Genomic DNA, 22,670 nt, shown 5'->3' with positions numbered 1-22,670 from the left:
CAGAATATGACAGTGACACGTCTTGCCACTATAAAATGGAACTAAGCTACGAGAACTTCATCACATCAGGGCCTGATCCTCATCCCCCTCCTATTGCGGATGATGAAAGCGATGACGACGACGACGATGATATTCCCAGGGTGAGCAATGTGGCAAGACCTGCCTGCTCTAACTTGTAGTCTGAATATGGATCTTGTAATTCATATCTTTTTAAGTTTTGCTACACAAGTGTTTACCCTGCTTCCTTAAGGAAAGTAGAATTGTTAATAACTTTCCTTTCCATTTTGTACACTAAATAACTTTTCTCCTTGTAGGAGGATCACTATGCCCTGTTGGTTAAAGCCTGGGAAACTAAAGTGTTCCCTACGATTAGAAGAAGATTCCGTAATGAGGCTGAGAGGAAGTCTGGTTTGGATCAGATTAAAGGAGCTTTGCAGTTAGGTATGGCTAAGTTTCTTTCTGTGCACATAGGTTCATGTGATGTGCCCTGCGTTTTGTATGTCTTTACTGTATTTGAGGCTGGAAAATAAATGTCTTCACTTGCTGTTTTTGAAAAGTGTTCAGAATTCGTTTTGAGATCATGATTTTTCCTTACTTAAACCTTTTACTTGAGAAAACCTTTAAATAGGGAAAATGTTTTTAGAAATTGTGGAGGAATTTGTTGTGAAATTATACATGAATGCAGAAATACTTTAGAATAATCATTTGGGAAGAGATTATCTACATGGATTTTCTGTCTATGGCTACATCAGTGCCAGTCTTTTGAGAAACTTTAATAAGGAGGGGTTTGTAAGTGAATACAGTTCTGGCAAGATGGCTGTTTTTTGAGAAAGTCACAGTAAAAGCAAAGTGAGAATGCTGAGCATTGGTGTAGAACATATGAGTCTCTGTCACAAAAGCTCCGCTCCCTGTCTGTCATCCTGACTGAAAGAGTATTTAAGTGGTTAAGTACCTCAGCTGCCTATAATGTCAGCGACAACAAGAATTCTTAGTCCATCGGGAGCACTTGTCCCAAGTCGATGGGGAAAATAACTCGCGCTCCCTTCTGTCTGCCAGGAATGGTTGATATAGCACGACAAACTGTAGAATTTCTCTACGAGGAAAATGGGGGCATCCCAAGAGACCTCTACCTTCCTACCATTGAGGATATCAAAGATGAAGCAAACAAATTTACAATTGATAAAGTACGAAAAGGTAAGGTCAGCAAAAGTGCCTTAAAATGCTAAGGGGCTCTGGTACTAGGGATTTGCTGTACAAATTGTTTGCCTGAGGCAAGTGCTGAGCCTTTGTTGTGTTCTTTTCTGTCCAGGTCTCACAGTAGTGACTCGCTCTCCTGACAGTAACAATGTCACCAGCAGTGCTGTTGGAACAGCTTTACCCAAGTTTGCTATTCGTGGGATGCTGAAGACATTTGGTCTTCATGGCGTTGTTCTGGATGTTGATTCAGTGAGTAAAGATATGTTGGGAAGGCACTTGAAAGATCAGCATCACACATCTATGAGCAAATATTATTAGCTATACTGAACTGCTTACAATGCTGATTTGGTGCTCTTTTTTGGAGAACAAATATCATCATTACTGTGTTTGACAGTGTTGTTTTTGGTGTTCCAGGTAAATGAATTGGTACAAGTAGAGACATATCTCAGAAGTGAAGGAGTTCTGGTTAGATACTGGTATCCTATTGACATGTTAGAAAGGCCACCTGCTGGCTATAGGAGGACTGCAACAAATGGATTGGTTACCCTGGATAATACCAATATCCAAATTCACAGGTAAAAAAGAAATAAATTTAGAAAGCATTTGCATTATATGAAATTCTGTAGACTGAGTCAGATAATACAAGTCTCTACTGCAGCCTTGCTTTGAGCAATAGTAAGCTTCTGAATTTTATTGTAGTTCTTGGGTTAAAGCTAACAAAGATTAATTAAAGCTTCATGTTTTAGTATGTAGTGAGTTGGTTTTTGTAAATAAAAGAAATTGATTATAATGGTCTTGATGGAAGCATTTTAATAAAGAGAAATGATCTTTCTGTATAAACGCTAAACCTAAGCAATTTAGCTTTGCAGAAAGCTTATGTAGTGTGTTCAGTTATTGTGGGTTCATTCTTGCATAACTGTAGAAACCTGAATTGCACCATTAAATACAGGACTCTTTTGACCTCTTTAGATTGTGTTTCTCATTTGCAGGACTAAGATTTTAATGCAAAAGTTGCTAGTATTAAATAGAAATTACACAGGAATTTGATAGGAAAAATTACTTCAAACTCAAAGCATATTGTCTGATTTGTTTACAGATGAGATTTTTTTTCTTCCCGGAATAGGTTTTATGAGTATTTTTCTCCCAAAGATTTTAAAGACATGAAACAGTAAAGGACCTTGATTTTTGTCATCAGTGACATGCAGCTGTTTTTACACAAACTGAGCAGTCTCCTGGGGCTTAAATTTGCAGGAAGACTGTAATGGAGTCTGAGAGCAATAGCATAGAAAATGGCATATTTTGTTTAATGCAAAGTGATACTTTGCTACATGAAAGCGTTTTTATGTATTCCTGTCTAACAGGTATTTTTCCTGAAGCCTACACTTCTTGTACCATCAATCAGTTGCTATCTGAAAGCTTAAGAACACTCTACTGACTTTGTGGAGAGTTGACTTATTCAGATGCCTTAATTGGGTACAATAATTAGATGTGCTATATAAGTAAGAAAGATTTGGGTCTACTTCAACCATTTAAGTCAGAATAAATCAAGTATATATATTTGGATACAAAGGCAGTTTGCTGGATACGGCTCATATTTTAAGTGTGTTGAAGCAATCAAATATTTTGATATTTGTGTTTTCTAGAGAACTTCTGCGAAGTGAAGCTGCGCTGGCCAAGCTCTACTGCCGCATGGCTCTTCTCAATATTTTTGCCCCCAAATCTCCACATATGTTTACCCGTCTGTTTCATATTCCCGCTATTCGTGATATCACTCTGGAGCACCTGCAGTTACTGTCCAACCAACTTCTTGCACCACCTCTTCCTGGTAAGCACTGATTTTTGTCACAGCAGTTTTTTGGTACAATAGTCTTCTGGGGCAAAAAAAAAAACACTAAAGTTTGGCACTTATTAATTAGCTGTTAATGATAGCATTTGAATAGATGTCTCAATGGACTCCTGACGTAATTACCTTAGTGATATGGTGTTAAAGTGAAATTCTTGCTCGTGATCTAATTTATAAGTGCTCAAGAAAGTTCAGAGACCCTCCAAAGATTCCGTTCAGTGTGCTCCTCTCCCTTTGTCGTCAGTGGCCTTCTGTTTAGGGAGTAGGGTGGGGTGGGGGTGAGGAAAGTACCCATACGGGATACCTGTAAGGAAGAAACTAAATGCCAGTTGGGTCTCACAGTTCTCAAAATTCAACTATTCTTCATTTTACAAAGTGGTTTGTCCTTTTCCTACTGGAATCACAGATCTCATTAGAAAATATATGTGCTGAATCATGGAAAAGGATCTTGGGCTAATTCAAGTGAGTGTTAATAAAGGCAATTATTGTGACAAAGCTATTCTGCATGCAGAGAGATGTGTGTAACATGGCTGGCACATAAGGAGGAAGTATGAATTGCTAAATAATAGGCTATTAATATTTGGAAGTAAATAATTACCATTGAAAGAGTGCTGTTCCCTCCTCCAATGTCTTTGAAACTTGGCTACTTCTAACAGATGCTGCATTGTAAAAGATCCTCTTGCAAAGAATAGCATTACTTTGCATGGCTTGGAGAATAATTTTACAAGCTTTTCTTTTTTTCTTTTTTTTCCCCCTGGTTTAAAAATAGTTTTAGTGTAAGTCTTGCTAATACATACAGTTTCCAAACTGGGGTTTTCATGAATTGCCCACTACTTTGTGCGCTGCACTTTGACTTTCTTCAGCTTCTCCCAGAACAACAACAGTGGGATGTTGGTTTGAGACCCACTTGGGGCCACCCAACAGCAGTCCTGTCTGTATGTGGGGAAAGCCTGAGGACAGATAAAGCTGCTTTCACCTCATCTAGAATGAGTGGGGAAGAAAGCACTTCTGATCATTTGTCCTTGCTGTACTTACGCAGTTAATGGAAATGTGCCCGCTTTTGTATATGGGACAAAATGAGTCAGCTGTGAACCTGTACAGCTCAGTGTGTGTCTGACAGGCCTCTCTGAGGGCTGGTTTAAGGCAGGTGAAGAATACAGCTGGCATTTAGAGGGCTATCCCATCTGGAACCAACGGCATCAGGGAGTAGGTTTGGTCTTTGAAGGATCCATTCTCCTGCTGACCTTTGGGAGGAGGAGGTTTGAACTTGCTCAGGAGTGAAAGTTAGCAGCTTGTTTAAAAACTTCTTTTCACTGTCTCACAGGCTGCATAAACATTTTGAGGTGATCTCCAAATTTGTCATATTTTACTTGTTATTACAGATGGAACAATCAGTTCAAGTTCTATTCTTTTGGCCCAGTCTCTGCAACACTGCATACATTCCCAGAACTGTGCTGCCACGGACCTCTTCTACCAGGGCAATTCGCAAGCCATCAGAGAGTGGCTTACTGTAGCCATTACCCGGACACTGCATCAAGGAGAGGAGAGCTTGTTAGACCTTACTAAACAGATCTGCTCTTTTTTGCAGGTAAAATATTTAGTAAAGTTTTGTGAGCAGTGTTGTTTTCAAGGCCTGCCTTAGTAGGAACATGTGATTGTAACTTCCATAATACTGTCTGTCGCACCAAATTGTTTCTCTGGCTGGATTATATTGCTGTTCTGATCATACTGGGCACACTGAAAACACAAGCAGTAGCAATACACTGGATCATGTTAAAATGAAGCAGTTTCACCCTATATCGTTATTTGTGGTGCTATATTTTATTTGAAAAAGAGGGGGATGGTTTGCTGCTGCTGCTTGGGGGCTTTCATTGTGAAATGTTACATTACAGACTGCACCTGAACAGTTTCCTGCTGAAGAATTCCCAATCTCAGAATCCAAAGTCAACATGGATGTTAATTTTCCTGGGGCTGCATTTGTAATTGTGTCCTGTAAGGAAAGCCAGTCTGGATTCCGCAAAGAGTAAGTAACCGAGGGGCTGTGAGTGGCCAAGATGAAAGTAATGCTGCCCGTGCTGCTGAGCCTCTGTGAACCCTGAGTACGTAGGTGCTCATTTTGCAGATTTTCTGTTCTCAGAGTCATTTTCTGGGAGGTGGGATAAATACTGCGGTGTTTCTTCTTGACTGAGTTAGGATTTTTAGTAGCTACATTCCAGCTGCATTGTTCTTGGTCTTTTCTTAGCTCTTCCCTGTATAAAGCTCCTTGGGCTCGAGTGCTCGTCTACGGGCTTGGGCATAAAGTGAAGAGGAACGGCCAGTTAAACCTAATCGAAGCAGTGTGTTATCCTCGAGATGCCTCTCCAACCAACACAGGCCTAACGCCTCCCCCAACAACCAATCAGTACCCTTCAGTGATCACCCCTACGGACAAGGTTCACATCAAACTAGGTAAAAATAAATATATTTTTAAAAATTTTAAACTGTATTCTTAAAATTGAGGCAAACATAATCATTACCTCTGTAGGAGCTTCCTATATTGCCACTACTTAGTAAGGAAGGTTCTCATTTAGCATAAATTTAGCTTCAAAAAATAATCTTAACAGATATGGTATTACTTTTACTTTTGCAATGTCTGCAGTCATGGTGTTTTCACTGACCTTTTTGCTTAGGAGTATCTCCTCCTCCTGGAGCTGTGCTTGTCCTGCATTCTCTTCCCCTTGAGTTCCCCCTGGCAATGGCATTCACAGAACAGCTGTTAACTTGGAAATTGGAAGATGGAGATGGGAAATCAGAAGATGAACTGGATACTATTCCTGCTTCGGTTCTCTTACAAGTAGTGGAATTTTTAGGTGAGAAGGTGGTATTTACTTAGCAACGCACACGAATAATGTGCTGATTCAGCTGGAGACTTTAGGGGAAGAAAAGAAAAATGACAGTAGTGTTTCTGATGTCTTCCGTTATATTGAATTTTTATGTTTCTGTGTACTTCTTGAATTAGCCATTCAGGTTTTCTTACAACTGATGCACATCCATCGGGGTGACCTTTTCTCATTATGTGAGTTGTAGCAGTAACATTAAAGCTACTCCCATTGAAACAGTGCTGACTCCAGTGCCTTACCTTCTACACACAGGGAACTTTCTCTGGACAACTGACATGGCAGCATGCGTGAAGGAATTGATATTTCATCTCTTGGCTGAGTTGCTTCGCAAAATTCACAATCTGGAGCAGAAAAAAAATCCAGCAGGATTGTCGTCTTCTATCGCCCTTCAGCTAAATCCCTGCCTAGCAATGCTCATGGCCCTGCAGTCAGAACTTCACAAGTTGTATGATGAAGAAACACAAAATTGGGTGTCTGGAAATGCGTGTGGTGGTTCTGGTGTTGGAGCAGCTGACCAAGGAAGATTTTCTACCTACTTTCATGCTCTGATGGAAGTCTGCCTTGCTGTAGCAGAAGTAACCTTACCTATCAATATGAGTGTAACAGCTAACGTGATGTCTTCAACAAGTGCACCAAATCTTAGCGACTCTTCTTCCTCATCATCGTCTTCTCCAGGACAGACGCCACAGAGTCCAAGCCTGCTGTCAAAGAGGAAAAAAGTCAAAATGAAGCGGGAAAAGACATCATCTTCAGGCAAACGGTCTTCATCCAGAGCGGCTGAAACAGACGCTGCAATCCTCAGTATAGGAGGAAGCAAGCCTGAGGATATGTTATGGTTTCATAGAGCACTGACTCTGCTTATAATTCTCAGACACCTAACTAAAAAGGATCCACAAGGGCTGGGTGTGACAAACGATGCTGTGGCAGATGCATGTCAAGCACTAGTAGGTCCGACAGCTCATAGCCGCTTGCTTGTCATTTCTGGAATACCAACTCACTTGGAGGAGAGTACCGTCAGAAATGCAATCAGAAAGGCGTGTAACGCACATGGTGGAGTCTTCAAGGATGAAATCTACATCCCTTTGCAAGAAGAGGATCCCAAAAAAATCAAGGACAAAGCAGAAGGAGGAGAATGCAGAACTGAACTGGAAAAGCCAACCGTCTCCAGCAGTGCAGACAGTTTGGATATCAGCAGCTCTAGCAGTGTCACGCCTGCTATGAGTGTTAGTGCTTCAGCGTCTACAAGCCAGGCTTCCCTCTGCAGCTCGCAGGGCATTTCTCGGACCGTTAGTGACATCTCAGTTGACCAGTTTCAAGCAGGACTGGAGCTGGCCATCCCACCAGGACTGCTAGAACCACATGTTGTTTCCAGCCAGGAGAGTTTGGATCTTTCACACTGCAGTACTGGAAGCCTTGGCAGCCTTGGCAGTCTCGGGGAGCCGCTTGACAACGTGGAAACAGCATCTGTGTCTGATGTCGGATCGATGTACACAGTCACATCCCTGGACAACCAGCCGCTTCTGTCACGGCCAATCAAAGGGTTTGCAGTAGTGGAGGTAATAGCCTTCAATCAGGAGGGGTGCTTCTTTGGTCATGGTTTTCTTGTTTGTCTTTAGCAAAAAGTAGTAATGTCAGTTTATGTATAGCACCATGATCTGACTATTAAGAAAAGGGTGTTGTATGTTTCCTTTTGTGAAAATTCTTTTGCTTAACTGAGGCCGTGACTTGAACGATGGAGAGTGGAAGGTACCGTTAGTACGGTGTAGCTCAGTACAGGTGCAGAACACAGGTATGTCAGTGTGCATGCGAGACTAAGGAGACTAGGAGTTCTCAGCTTGGACAGGAGGACCGAGGAACACAGTTTTCTTCTCCACTGGCTTTCTGTGTACCATTCACAGACTTAGTCGCTATCCATCAGAAGATGGGGCGTGGGGTTTAGCAAGTAGCAAGTTTAAAACAGAAGGAAGTACTCTTGCATGTTCCAAGTTGTAGAGTTCGTTGCCACAAGGTGTTGTGGAGGCCAAGAGCAGAAATGAACTGATAAGGGATAAAATTCATGGAGGACGTGCAGATCAGTAGCTATAAAGCACAGCAGTCTGCAGCCTTCAACTTAGGAAGTGTTTTAACCACTGGTTTCTGGAGGCTGAGAGAATATGTAAAGGCAGAGATCTATTCAGTTCCTCTTTCATATAAATTTCTTGAAAGATTTGCTACTGGCCACTGCTGGAGATTAATTTTGAGATAGGTTTGACCCACAAGGCAATTCTTTAATGACTACGTTTTCACAGATTTTAAACCATCTACAGATTCCTCTACAGATTTAATGTAGAAGAGGTGATAAATTTTGTTGATGTGTGATTCAAAATTAATTTTTAAAAACATTGTAGGTGGTTGTCATTGATGTCAGGTCACTCCAGGTTTTCAGCTATGCGCAAGAACTCTTCTCTTCCACTAACAGCATGCTGCAGATTTATCAGCACCTTACCAAAGCACTGCCATTTCTGATGGCTGGTGAATTGAGAGAGACATTTTTGCATAGTCTGGGATTATATCAGTTTCCATTCTAGAAGAAAATCAGCTTATTCAAAGAGAGAACCTTCAATTGCTATTTTTAAGTTTTTAATTGACGAAAAGACACCAGATTTGAAAGAAACCATAAAGTGCATATGGAAAGTTGTCGGCATATTCGCATTGAAACCTACTCCAAGTCTGTAGCTGCACTGACAATGATGTGTGGTGGTTATTCTCAGAATCAAAGGAATTATTGCTCCTGCTCCCAATTCTGTGTAGCTGAGAATTCAAGGTCTGTGCTAATGTAAATATTTTTTCCAAATGGAGAATCAAAGCAAAGACAGCAGAGTTGGAAATAACAACAGGTTACCTCTGTGAAACTTTCAGCTCCTTATCTGATATCTCTAAGGGCTGTCTCCAGACTAAGAACCAAGCAACAGCTGTTTCAGCTGAGCATGATTAATCACAGCATAATGGTTTGAGTGGCCAGGTGTTCTTAGAAGGGATGTCTTCTAGGTAGAACCTGAATTCTCTTATCAAGTGATTAATGTAGAAGAATAGTAAAAGAAATTCAGTAGTGGTTATTTACATGGGGAGGGGAGAAAGCTTAAGATCCAAATTAATATAAATGAAAGTTAACTTGTTCTGTCAGAATTCCTATTAATTAATTTTGATTATTTTTTACAGATAAGGTCAAGAGCTAAAATAGAGAAAATCCGGGCCAGTCTGTTTAACAGTAGTGACCTCATTGGTTTGTCAAGTCTGGATGGTGAAGATGAACTGATGGAAATGTCAACTGAAGAGATTTTAACGGTTTCTACAGTAAATCAGAGTTTATTTGACACACAGGGGAGCCCAGCACTAGAAGACTATTTCAATGATAAGTCAATAAAAGGTATGTGCTTTTCATACAGGCAAATATCTCACGCTATGATATACAAGTGTCAGATTATCTGATCGCTCATAATAATTACAGTATTGGGCCAAAAGAGAAGGCATTCAATTCTCTATTATAAATGGGGTATTAAAGTGCAGAGAGGTCAGATCTGCTAGTAGAATTTTTCTAAGTGATTTTTTTCTCAGAGCAGGTGGTGTGTAATGTAATATTCTAGCTGAATGTAAAATGTTTTCTCGTGTTCCAAATCCTAAAGAGTTGCTATGGTATTTTGTACTCTATTGCATTTTTGTATTAGGTGAAAAACTGGTCCCAGGTGCTCGGGAAGTCCTCACAGAAATATTTAAAAGCTGCATCCATTCTGAGCAAATGCTGAGCCTAACTCCAACAAAACCAATTAAGGTTGCTGATATCTATCTTAGTAAAGAGCAGATAAATTCTCAAACTCCTGGAAACCTTCTTCATGTGTTCTTCACAAACGTCCGCCCTCCAAAGAAGGTGCTGGAGGACCAGCTTACTCAGGTAGTGCTTTGAAAACTGTTTTCAGCATCTTTTTGTGTAACTCCAAAGTGTCAGTTAATTATTCATTTTTCTGTGTTGGAAGATCTTAAGGAAATATGGTGTGCCCAAGCCGAAATTTGACAAGAGCAAGTACAACAAGGCAGGCAAAGAGCAGCATCCAGTGAAAGTTGTGAGCACCAAGCGCCCAGTTACCAAACCACCTACAAAAGAGAAGTCTGTGCTCAATAGTGTCAGGTTAGTGTCTTCTGCCTACTGGCAGTTTTTGATTTCTCTTCAGGATCTAGGCTTTTTGCCCTCCCTCTGTATTTCCGTGTACTGATTGTACGAGGAAAATGTGTCTTTGAGAGCGAAAAAGACATTTGAGTAATGTTTGGGGTTTTTTGAACAGGCGTAGGGAAACTTTAATTCTAATATTAATTTTGCCCCTTAGCCGAACGGCTTTAAGTGAGAAGAAACCTACTGTAAAGCCAAAATCTCCTGAGAAGAGCAAACCTGAAGAGAAGGACCCTGAAAAGTCTCCCACAAAGAAACAGGAAGGTAGTAGCCTTATAAAACTTTTCTACAGTGTTACATCTTAAAAAGAAAATACATTTTGGATTGGCATGCTTAAACAAAGTAATGATTTGGTTTGTCTTTGCTTCTAATTGTTTTGGATTGGGATAATTTAGTTGTGTGTTTTTTCTTGGGTTAGATTCCAGACTTTCTTAGGTTAGATTCCAGGCTAGATTGGACTTGTGAGTAGCACAGCGTTTAGAACTACTTGAGAAGTGAGGCATGGTGAGCTGGGTAAAACCAGGAGGAAGTCGTCTTGTACACCAATCATTTTCCTGTGTGGTGTGTAGACTCTATAGGAAGTCATTAACTCTCTGATGGTTGTATCTCTGCATTCAGTTCCTGAGGAGAAGTATTTGACGCTGGATGGATTTCACAGATTTGTCGTTGACCGATCTAAACAGGATATCCGTAGTGTGTGGAGAGCTATTCTGTCCTGTGGATATGATCTACACTTTGAACGGTAAGTTTTGGAAACTATTATGGAAAGGCGATACTGATCAATTGTGCTTGCTTTAAACAAATTGATCCCAAGTGTTCCTATTCCACGTAGCTTTAACCAGTGTGTTAGTAACAAGCAAACTTCTATGCATGGCTGCAAGACGTGTAGAGAAAATTGTTGGTGACATTCTTAAAACATCCGTTCAAAGAGTCACTGTGATGTAAAAGTGCAGGTTCCTGACTTGTACACACTAAAGCTAACAAAAAATCATATGCCACACTGTCCTTATTACTTCCACATTGCATAATAAATGGGCCTAATGAGAATTGTAAATTGATCTGGCAGCAGTCTCTGGTCTCCTTCTGCAATGACTTTCTGTTCTGTTGTTGGGTATTTATTTAAACTGGCAGCGTTCTTACTGGATCAGTAATAATGTCAGAGAGGGAACTGTTACTTCCTTGTTAATATTGTACAGGAAGAAAGTCCCTTAAATGAATCTTCCTTATCTTCCTGTGTCAGTCCACAAGCTAACTGCATCCATTCCCTTTCCCTATATCTCCTTCTAAACCTGAAGTGGTTAGTGCAGCAGGTAAGTTTAATATGCTTTTCTTTTTTTCTTATTTAATAGTAGTGAGACGAAGCAGGTGATAAATCAGTTCTTGTTCTCACACTGTAATTCTTGTAATGAAACAGCTCCCCTTAAGAAAAGGAAGAAAGAAGTTGAGCACCCTACCCGGTATTGTGCTCAACATGCTCTCAGTAAGCAGTATTGCCTTTGCATTTCAACAGGCGTAATGCCTCTTACGTTTCAGGTGCGCCTGCATTGATGCGAGACATGCTCAGAAAGCGTCCCGGAAATGGACTCTGGAGATGGACGTGGCCCTGGTTCAGTACATTAACAGGCTTTGTCGCCACCTTGCGATTACACCAGCACGGCTCCATCCCCATGAAGTCTATTTGGATCCAGCTGATGCAGCAGATCCCAGAATTTCCTGTCTGTTAAGTATGTACAGACTATAGCGTTTAGAATTGCTTTGTAGTGTTCTTGCTTTGTGTTCTTACTCCTATGCTGTTTATGGGTTTGTCAGGAAAGGCACCTGCTGGAACTGCTGAATCTTTTGAAGAGAGGCTCCCAGGGATATCCAGGCTCCCTGGTTTCACACGAGAGATTAGTTTTCTCAGGTCTGTTTACTGAGCAGAGAGATATTCCAGGCTTGAAGTGACTGAACACAGGGTTACAACTGACCTTTTGCTTTGGTGCTTATGATAGGGTGCTTTTGCTTTGGTGCTTTTGTCCCAGACAGGTGGGACATTCCTTTGGAGATGCAGACTATGAGCTATGGGGAACACTGAGTCCAGATCCCTAGAAATGCACTGCAACTGTTCTGTGCTCTCCAAGCATACCTTCCAGGCTATTACAGGAAGATATCTGAGTTTAGTTTGAAAGAGGAAAAAAAGGTCGGATTTCAATTCTGGACCTAGGGAGACTTTAGTCACCTAAATCTGTTTGAAGCACGAAGTTACTTTTAAGAGCTTTTCCACATGAATGCAGATTTAATGATGATGAGAGACAGTGGACTCAGATACCCAGGAGTTTAACATCCAGGAAGGGAAGTCATGGTTCACTGCTGCTCTTGTGTTGTCAGCCCTCTTGTTGATGTGCAGGCGTCAGGAGGGGCTGCTTTCGAAGGAAGCTCCTGTGGCTCCTGGACTGAATCCACTGGGAGGATGGGCGTTACAACAGGTAGGGGATATCTTTATTTCTGACTGAATTTTTCCCACTTCAGATGTTCCTGTTGAAAGTCTACGCCTACGGTTTGCACTGCTGCAGTCTCTCAATACAACGTTAGAGACGTTCTTCTTACCGCTGGTGGAGCTTCGGCAGACTGAGATGTACAGTAACAGTATCGCTGCGTTGCTGCAAGAGGCCAAAGGTCAGTTTCTCAGGAAGAATGGCAGTTGCCTGAAAGGCTGTGCTATGCACGGTGTTGAACTACTTAATATATTTTGCAAAAAACTTCAATGCATGTAAATGTGTGACAGAAATGACAGTATGGAGGGGAGAGGGAATGCAGGATGGTGATTTCAGTGCACTAACGCTGGCTTATTGGTCGCATTCTTAGACTGATAAGCTGTCACATGTTCAAAATAGCATTAACCCAAGGGTACTTCTCAGTTTTTTATTGGTTTTGTTTTTTTAAAGGTGGGAGGTGGTGTAGGGGGGATGATTCTTGCAAGAACTTGCTGTAGTTGTTTTAATCTGAAAAAGGAGAAGATACAGAATTCACCAAAGGTGTTAGCTGGGCCAAAACAAAAGCCTTTGCACAAAAAAAAAAAAAAAAAAAAAAAAAAGCTTGAACCTAGTATGGAGAAGTGAGGAGTGTTCATCAGAGTTCTTTCCCCCATAAATCTGGGCTCTCCATAAAGACAATGTGACAGCACTACTTTTTATCTTGTTTCATTTCCTCCAGCATTACTGTCAAAACATCGCTGATTTCTGAAAGCTATTTGGCAGTGTTTCTGATTAACAGAATTTCTGGTGGAGTTGCTAGGATCTATTTATATAACAGTAGAATTGTGTTCATCAGTGTCCTAATCCAGTGCACTTCTTCTAGTAAGCATCAGTAGCAAATACTTCCAAATAAATTTGAAAATGTGTATTAGCCATTTCTTAGCTACCTAATGAAGATCATTGGCTACTGAAGATTTTCAGAAAACAAGATTGTAGAAGGATAGATTAAAATTGAGTTAATTGGAATATGCATTTCTTTATTTAGGTTTAATCTTTTATGACACAAAAGTAACTGTAATGAACAGAGTGCTGAATGCCACTGTCCAAAGAACTGCAGATCATGCGGCCCCAGAAATCACCCTGGATCCCCTGGAAATAGTTGGAGGTATGAGAAACATTTATCCTCCTCAAAAGTCATTTTAATCCATTGTAGCATGTCAAATCTGTCTTAACAAAGCTCAGATACGTTGTTAATGCAAAATACCCTGAGTGTGAGGATTTTATCTTTCTTTTATTTGTTTTCAATAGGGGAGATCCGTTCTTCAGAAAATTCCTATTTCTGTCAGGCAGCAAGACAGCTCGCCTGCGTGCCATCCTCACAGCTCTGTGTTAAACTCGCCAGTGGTGGAGACCCTACGTATGCTTTCAACATTCGGTTCACAGGGGAGGAGGTTCATGGTACAAGTAAGTCAGGATTAAAGAGTTACCGGCGTGGGTGACACTGGGAACAGTTGTGAGAACTTACTCCAAGTGGAATCCCAGTTTCTACCAGAATGTGACTCCTTAACTTTAAGGAGCAGCATTACCTTTATGGTGTTTTTAGTCCTGCAGATGGAAAAAAATGGGAAAAAAAAATCTTCCAGTAATTAAGCAAGCCGGTTTATTTTCATCTTTTATTTAATAAAACAGGGAATTGTGTGAGCATGCAACTCCGCGAACTTTTTGTACCTATTACTGAGCAAAGGGCCACCTGATGCCTTCTCTCAAGGGGAATTTTCTTTTGAAGGTCCATGGTTGTTACTGACAATATCTCTGAAGAGAGAAATGCTGCTCCCACAGCTTAGTATTTATAATGACTTCTAATACATTGCCTCACTGCTTTTAGCTGGGGAAACACACTGTCTGCAGGACCCTGTTGTTATGAAGATAGCACCCGTCATCTTCTAATCGAGTTATGAATTCCATTTGCAGGCCAACTGGTGTAACAAGTGTTCGTGCTAGTCTTACACATAGAGTGCTGGAAGACAAAGCAGCATTTAGGGATTCAGCAGGAGGCAATTCAATGAATATCTTTGCATGTAATTAAACTATTAAAATGTGAACTTGGGCATGGATAATAGGCTGGCAGGGCAGGCATCTACGCCACCATTGTTTAAGCCACGTGTCTGTGCAGTCAGAGGTTAAGCGTGTAATCTAAGGCTTGAAACATGATTTCAAGGAGAACAGCAAATCCTGAATTAAATGGCAAAGGTAACAAGGCTAAGAGAGCACTTCGTTATTTTGCCTCTCTCTTGCAGGTGGATCTTTCCGTCACTTCCTTTGGCAAGTTTGTAAAGAGTTGCAGAGCTCCTCGCTCTCCCTTCTCCTGCTGTGCCCAAGCTCTGCAGTCAATAAGAATAAGGTGTGGTGTCCAGTGCAAGACATGAAGTTGCCTTACCTTCCATGAATGCATGTGTTCAAGGCCAGGTTGAATGGGGCCTTGGCCAACGTGATCTAGTCGGTGGCATCCCTGTCCATGGCAGGGGGGTGGAGTTAGGTGATCTTTAAGGTCCCTTCCAATTGAGCAAATCCTCTCTTAGACAATTCAGTGGTATTCATCTTGTTCAAATCAGTATTTTCACAGTCACATTAATTTGTGGACCTGCAGGGTAACATCAATTGTTAAATGTTGGTTTGTATACTCACTTTTTATTTTTTTTTCCCTAAAGGGGAAATACATTTTGACGCCAAGCCCTATAACCTATGCAGAGGAGCAGCTATTTCACTTCTTTGGGCAGCTTTTGGGTATTGCAATACGAGCAGATGTTCCCCTGCCACTTGACCTCCTGCCCTCATTCTGGAAGACCCTGGTAGGAGAGCCACTGGATCCCGATGTTGATCTCCAGGAAGCTGACATCCTCACCTACAACTATGTAAAAAAATTTGAAAATGTAAGCAATTTTTTTCTCTTCTTCAGATCTTCGCCCATAAGCACTGTGTTCTAACAACAGCTACGTTTACTGACTGGTAATGGTCAACTTCGTTGCTAGTAGTCACTTGAGCAGGGTCACAAGGTGTTTATTTTGTGTGTGCAGGATTTTACATCCTGATGAGAGGTTTTTCCAAGCCAATCTCGTGCGCTGCCAGGTGCAGTGGGATGAAGGCTTCTGAAATGTTTGCTGAAACTCTACACCACTAAACCAGACAGTAACTAACCAAAGCAGTTACTGCCTGTTGGTGTCCGTGATGTCTCCAGGTGATATAATCAATGCACTTCGTACACCGTGGTGATGCCTTACCTGACTCACAGGGATGAGATGCTGTGACATGTTGGTCATCAGGTACTGTTCCTGTGTTTTGTGGTAGATAAATGATGAGACTGAACTGGAAGCTCTGTGTGCAGAAATTGCTTCGCAGCATCTAGCGACAGAGAGCCCTGACTGCCCTAATAAGCCATGCTGCAAATTCACCTACCTGACCATGACAGGGGAAGAAGTGGAGCTTTGTCCCAGAGGCAGGCACGTTCCAGTGGGGTGAGTAACAGCTTCCTTGGCAGGATGTTGCAGTGGGTTACGTGCAAGAAAAGCATCTCTGGAATAATTTTCCAAGAGCCAAGCTCTCCCAAGAAGCTTTTGTAACCAGCTGAAGGCTAGAACAAGCTGGGAACACTTCACATTTGTTGGCAGGAACTTGGGATCTCTGGCACTACTTGTTTTTTGTTCTGTAAGAAATAGATGGTTGAGGAGCAGTGCTTATCGACTGCCTGCTGGCTTAAGTAAACTCCCACAGTTACAAGGCTTGTGAGAAATGGGTGACGTGAGTGTAAGAAAGGAGGAGAAAGCTGAAGTGGACTTGAGTTGGGAGGCATCAGAATGTAAATAACTAAATGCTCAGAGTCAATTATTCAAAAACAACCTCCCCATAAAACCCTCCTGTAAGTAATGGTTCGGGGGTAGCGCAGGTGGGTTCCTAAGCACTCTCCTTTCTTGTCTTGAATCTCTGCCCTAGCAGATGGGAGAACAAAGATGTTTATGCAACTGCAATCAGGAGCTTGAGGATGCGTGAGCTGCAGACTCCGGAGTGCATGACTGCAGTGCGTGCTGGGCTTGGGTCAATCATTCCCCTGCAGCTTCTGACTACGCTGACCCCTCTTGAGATGGAGCTGAGGACGTGTGGGCTTCCATACATCAACCTGGAGTTTCTCAAGGTATGAAGAACTGCAGCTTCTTTGGCAAAACCTGTCAGACTGACAAGCAGAGGAGGATCTTTCCCCGTGGAAGGTGTCAGAGGAGAACCTTCTGCTTGTGTTATACTGTGACGGTCTGTATGGCACACCGCCCTGTACTTGGACACCCCTCTGTCCCCAAAGAAGTTTTTAAGATTTCACGGGTTTCAGAGAATAACAGTGGTGGGGCTGTTATTATAAAAGTAAATGAGTTTACTTTTTTTCTTTATGTATCAAATCTTAATTTCATCTCTGTTTTATTGAGTTTTACTCAACATTTGTCATTGAACTTAAGGGCTGAAAGAGCTGCTGCCCCTATTTCAAATAGCAATTAACCTCTGAAAATCTAAAATTGATGTTCAACAATTTCTGGTTGTAAATACTTTTATTTCAATACCATAAGAAATATGCCATTAAAAAAGTTTTTTATGCATAGAATATTCTCAACAAAGAGTATTAGTCTTGTTTTATTTTCCTTAAGCAGCAGCAATGATGAACTGCACCAGCCCTGCATATTAAACAAAAAAGCAATGTATTCTACTAGCACTGCAGGGGAGACAGACTAGGATGAGCCTGTAACAAAAGCTGATGGGCTGAAAAGATACAGAACTGTGTATATTAATGGTCTACCGTGGTTGGATTTCTTCATGATTTTGATAAGGCAGAAGACTCTGGGGAGGGAGGTGCAGTTACCATCGCCTTTTATCCTCTTAGTCTAAGTGAGGAAGATCTGCCAAGGGAGGAGCAAGCAGCAGTGGACATTTTGCTCTTTTCTCTGTTAGGCGCACACCATGTACCAGGTGGGACTGATGGAAACTGATCAGCACATCGAGTTTTTCTGGAGTGCGTTGGAGATGTTCACCCAGGAGGAGCTCTGCAAGTTCATAAAGTTTGCCTGTAACCAGGAACGAATCCCTTTCACGTGTCCCTGCAAGGATGGAGGTCCCGACACTGCCCACGTCCCGCCTTACCCCATGAAAATTGCACCCCCTGATGGAGCTGCAGGTGTGTTTGCTGTCTCTGAAGGCACAGAAAATCAGCTCTGCTCACATAATGGTCCTAGTCTTCAGTTCCCCCTTTTTAATTTAAACATGGATTTAATGTACAAAAAAAAAATGAAAAAAGAGGCAGGTAGTTATGGCTGCAAATAAGAAAAGAAAACCTGTTTTTAAACCATGTAATTCTGTAAAAAAATAAATAATTTTAACAACTAAACACATTGCCTTCTGGAGACAGTAAGATTTTCTATATTTGTCTTGCACGCTTTTTAAAATGATGGAACTAAAGGAAATTGGCCTTAGAACTGGGCAAAAGGGACAGCACTGTTTAGGGTTCAGAGAATTACAGAGAACTTTATTCTTTTGATATTTGTTCCTAACAAGCATTGGGGTGGGGAAGGATGCTTTTGCAGAATAAGGTGAGAAGCAGAGGATGTATTCAACCAGCTGCTGCTCCTTCCCCTGCAGGTTCTCCAGACTCGCGGTACATCCGTGTCGAAACGTGCATGTTTATGATCAAACTTCCTCAGTACTCCTCGCTGGACATAATGCTGGAGAAGCTCCGATACGCCATCCACTACCGGGAGGACCCACTCAGCGGCTGAGAGAAGAAGGGAACGCCTAGAGGTGACTCTGGATTGTTTCATAACTGCTAATGTCGGAACCCTTCAATTCACTTAAAAATACCTCCTGTAACACTGTGTGACAAGCTGGAGGTTAATTTATTTTCTGAACTTTTGTTCCCGTTACGATAATTACTGGAAGACTTACATTTTGTATTTGTAGATTTTGTGGTGGACTGGTTATTTTGCTGCCTTGTTTGTGGAATATTTGTAGGATAGTTTAGTAAAGACCAGTTTGTGTATAATTTAATTTTGAAAAACCTTTAAACATGTACATTTCTAATTTTGTAATTTAGGATGGTATTACCCATGCCAACACAACAAAAGTGAGGATGGTCTGAGTTTGGGAGAGCTCAGGGGTAAAGGCTCATGGATCGCTCTCCCTCAAAACATTTCTGAGTACAAAGGGGAAGGAACCAGACGTGGGGAGGGAATCACCGCTGGGTGCCTGCGGAGCTGAGCACAGTACCTTTTCTTCCTGCAGTCAAGAGAACGTGCAGGGCTTCCAGCACTTGCTTGAGTTTTAGAGCAGGAAAGGCTGCCAAACTGCATGTTTATGTTTCCACCATTTTCTTGTAACTTTTTAATTATAAGCAAGCACACGGGTAGCTGCCACAATTAACGTGGGCTTTCAGCTGGACACTTTTGATTAGGAAAGTTTATAACCGAGAGAACAGTGAAAAGGGCCATAATTCAGTGGGGTTCTTGCCCTAGGCGTTCTTAAATGTCTGCTTTGCTTAGTACTAAAATAATTTATTGTAATTAAAATATTAGCAGAAACAAAATGGCTTCTCTCTGTATGGTGTAAGATACCACAGTTCAAGCTTATGATCTGTGACTTTACCCCGTTTCCGAACGAGCTTTCAGAATAATCACAGCTGTAGAATCACAGGGCTGCCCAGGTTGGAAGGGACCTGGAAAGATCTCCAGGTCCTGGGCAAAGGGAGCCTGGATGAGCTCATCCAACACCCAGTCCAGTCGCATCTTGAAAACCTCCGGTGATGGGGATTCTACCACCGTCCCTGGGGAGGCTGTTCCAGGGATTGATTGTTCTCACTCTAAAATCCTTCTTTTTTTTATACCAAGATGAAACCTTTCCCAGTGCAGCTTGTACCTGTTGCCCTGTCTCTTTTCCATGTGGCTCCCTGGGAGGAGAGAGCCTCCTGTTCTCTTTGTGGCCACCCTTTAAGTACTGGAATACGGTGCTGAGGTCCCATCGGAGTCTTCTTCAGGGTGAACAGACTTAACACCTTCAGGCTTTCCTCACAGGGCAGGTTCTCCAGCACTTTGATCATTGTGGCCCTCCTTTGGACCCACTCCATTCTGTCCTCATCTTTGTGGATTGTGAGGACCAGAACTGGACACCGTGCTGCAGGGGTGGCCTGACAAGTGCTGAGTAAAACACCTGTAACTCGTATTTGTACTCAAAAATGATTGGTCTTTGATCTAAGAGTAAATTATCCTAGAAAAGTGACACCTAAAAGGAGAGTGAGGTGAGGGGGAAGGCACAAGGTTACTCGTTTGAAGATAAAGCTTCTATTTCGTACGGAAAGATAATGGAAGACTGTGGGGAGAGAGCAGTTCTCCAAGTCTAACTTTCTTGTTTCAAAGTATGTTCTGCGGTGGTTTCAAAACAGCACATCAACGTGTGCATCTTCCTTCGCTCCTGTAGACGCGTCGCATGGTAGTGGGTGCATTTAAAAGTAAGGCGTTGCTGTGTAATCTCGTAGAGCCAGACACGAGTGAGAATTGCCTGCGTGCTAAAGAACTGAAGAAAACATACTGAAACTACTGCTGTGCTCCTCAGCTCGGTACTATATGTAAGTTAAGTGCCAGTACTGAGCCACGAGTTATTTATTTTTCTCCTGATGTGTTTGGTGCACATCAGCCACACGAGAGGTTTATGAAGGTGTGCGTGTAACTGTACTTTAAGGTTGGTATTTTATGTCTCTTTAGAAGACAGCATACACTAATTTGGCTTGTCAGAGGTCATGGGAACTGAAAAACCTGTATTTATTGTATATTATTGTGAATATTGGGAATTATGAGCGTGTGGTACTTGGAAGATAAAATGTGAGTATGAAAGAGAAAAGCCTAAACAAGTGTGTATATTCTTGTTCTTCTGTGAGTGAATGGGAAGAAGTGTGTGCAACAGTTGTAGAAATAGTTGTTGGCATACAGAGTCTCTAAATCCTGTGGTTAGGAAAGCTGTTACCCTTCTATTGCGTATGTCCCTTCCTTTCACAGGAACAGATACATGTAGGAAGAATATTTACTCCTGAATCTTGTCCATTTCCTGGTAGAAGCATATATGTAGCTGAGAAATCATTCAGAGTAAGTGCAAACACAGGTAACGTTTACAATGACAAAGGGGAAAACTGAGCAGAAGGGCGGGCTTGGGGCCATTTTATTCCCATCTGGGATGTGCAGTCTCAAACAGGTGCTGCAAGGAAAAGTGAAGAGCATCAACTGCATTTCGTGGCAGAACTGGTGCTGCTGACAATGAGGTGGTTGGGGTTTCTTTCTGGTGATGGAATTGCAATTGCTGTGTTGGCTTTCAATTAACTCTCTTTTCAAGCCCTTAATCCTTTGGGGGGACTTGCAGTGCAGTCAAATACCTCACGCGCAGGGGTTTGAGAACTCAGTATGCCAATGGTTCCAAGGCTATGATTACAGCTGTAAGGTAACTGCTGCTTATGTCTGGCTTCTCCTTCCAGAGGGCGCATTTGAGAGAAACATATTTGCATCTTGGCCCTCGAAAGTGTGCTGTAAAATTACTTGATACGTATTTATTACAGTTAATTATTTATGATTACAAATAACAAACTTAGTCAATGCTGTTTACACCTTGCTGTGTAAATTAAGCTCCTTGTACAGGAAAATTGTCACACTAATAAATAACCTTCATTGACCTTTTTTTTTGTCCTGAAGAATACTATGATCCTGGTAAGAGGATAAGTTGTAGTGTTTGATTGGTTTTGTTTGTTTTTTTAAGTTACTAGGAAGGATGTGCTGCAGTGGTTTGGACTGCAGCACAAATGGCCTTTCAATTAAAAGCTTTTCTAATCATCATTACTTGTGCTTAAAATGAACTTGACAGTGTCTGTAATAGGCTTGTTTGTCAAAACAAAGATTGGTTTGTGACTTTTTATATATACTCAGAATGTAAAATTATACACAACAATGGAAAAACTGAAGCTGGGTATTAGTTCTAGCTTGGTGTGTGTCCATCTCGGTACCGTACACAGCATTAACCTGTTAAGTGCTCTTGGCCATACAGTGTACACTGCATAAAGGAGATTCTTAACATCCCTTTAGATGTATTGTGTCCTTATTTGGGGCTGGAAATAATAATTAAAAAAATCCTCCAATGATGAAGCTGTATCGATGCAGAAGATTAGAACTACTAGAACTGAAGTTGCAGCCTACCTGCTTTTATGGGTTAATAGACTGTAATTTATATTTACTTGCAAGAGAATGTAAATATTTTGTACAAAAGGAAAAGCAAGTAAAATGATTGCTAAGACTTCTCTTAATGGAGAAAGTGCACTATTTCTTAGGCATGAGAAATAATGCAAACTAAGCCATGGCATCAGCTGAGTAGTTTTTCATACTAACCAAGCCATCCTGCTACCTTCTCATAAAATAGCAGAGCCAGCGTAGGTTCCTTTATCTTGCCAGTTTTCCCCAGAAATGCCATGCAAGGTTGGTTACCACTGTTTTTTAATACCTTTATTCTGCCTTTCTTGTATAAATAAACACTTACATTTTGGTGGAAGCATCCGTAAGATGTCTTTATTTTAGAAGCAGGCTCACCTCAGCGATCGTTAGCCTTGTTCCATGCTGCAGCTTGTGTGACACCGCTGGCAGCAGAGCTCTGGCCCTCAGCGTGCAGTGAGGCCTCTAATGCCAGCCTTGCCCTAGAAGAGTGTCTGGCTAATTAGCCCTGCTAATACCCATCTGCTGTCCCCAGTTTAATAGCCTGAGGCTGATGCCCACAGTCATTATCTACGCCCTGCCTGCTCCAGCCTGTGCACTACTCCTTCCCTTACGCTGTGCCAAAGCACAGGGGATGCTAACAGCTCTCATAAAGCACGTTGACAAAGACCTAGTGCAGGTAATAACGGAACACAAATTAGCGAAGCCTGCGCACCGTGATTCTGAATAGGCTATCATTAAGCCTGCAGCGATAAAACTTACCATCACAGAGCATTTGCACACCCTTCTGCCGTGTAACAAGCACTTTATGCAACAGATTTTACTGCACAACAG

At 41.7% G+C, this 22,670-nt stretch overlaps 1 protein-coding gene across 5 annotated transcripts in view; it reads left to right on the top strand.

The window, feature by feature from the left end:
• The window catches only part of HECTD4 (HECT domain E3 ubiquitin protein ligase 4), a 72,194-nt gene extending 50,484 nt beyond the window's left edge, over positions 1–21,710 (top strand). For all 5 annotated transcript variants that reach the window (XM_040576842.1, XM_040576839.1, XM_040576840.1 and 2 more), the window contains 26 exons: positions 4–140; positions 315–441; positions 1,057–1,194; positions 1,310–1,446; positions 1,612–1,772; positions 2,841–3,022; positions 4,423–4,628; positions 4,933–5,063; positions 5,283–5,488; positions 5,710–5,889; positions 6,172–7,475; positions 9,118–9,325; positions 9,624–9,847; positions 9,930–10,081; positions 10,278–10,384; positions 10,739–10,862; positions 11,654–11,844; positions 12,629–12,775; positions 13,619–13,738; positions 13,882–14,037; positions 14,871–14,974; positions 15,282–15,503; positions 15,919–16,085; positions 16,564–16,759; positions 17,560–17,782; positions 18,244–21,710. In XM_040576842.1, the coding sequence (XP_040432776.1) occupies positions 4–140; positions 315–441; positions 1,057–1,194; positions 1,310–1,446; positions 1,612–1,772; positions 2,841–3,022; positions 4,423–4,628; positions 4,933–5,063; positions 5,283–5,488; positions 5,710–5,889; positions 6,172–7,475; positions 9,118–9,325; positions 9,624–9,847; positions 9,930–10,081; positions 10,278–10,384; positions 10,739–10,862; positions 11,654–11,844; positions 12,629–12,775; positions 13,619–13,738; positions 13,882–14,037; positions 14,871–14,974; positions 15,282–15,503; positions 15,919–16,085; positions 16,564–16,759; positions 17,560–17,782; positions 18,244–18,380 (5,387 nt within the window). In that variant the 3' untranslated portion in view covers positions 18,381–21,710. The remainder of the gene's footprint in view (positions 1–3; positions 141–314; positions 442–1,056; positions 1,195–1,309; positions 1,447–1,611; positions 1,773–2,840; positions 3,023–4,422; positions 4,629–4,932; positions 5,064–5,282; positions 5,489–5,709; positions 5,890–6,171; positions 7,476–9,117; positions 9,326–9,623; positions 9,848–9,929; positions 10,082–10,277; positions 10,385–10,738; positions 10,863–11,653; positions 11,845–12,628; positions 12,776–13,618; positions 13,739–13,881; positions 14,038–14,870; positions 14,975–15,281; positions 15,504–15,918; positions 16,086–16,563; positions 16,760–17,559; positions 17,783–18,243) is intronic.
• Positions 21,711–22,670: the final 960 nt, after the last annotated feature.

The sequence above is a fragment of the Cygnus olor genome, chromosome 17, assembly GCF_009769625.2.
Source record: "Cygnus olor isolate bCygOlo1 chromosome 17, bCygOlo1.pri.v2, whole genome shotgun sequence".
Taxonomy (NCBI): domain Eukaryota; kingdom Metazoa; phylum Chordata; class Aves; order Anseriformes; family Anatidae; genus Cygnus; species Cygnus olor.
This window is presented reverse-complemented; position numbering and strand designations above follow the sequence as displayed.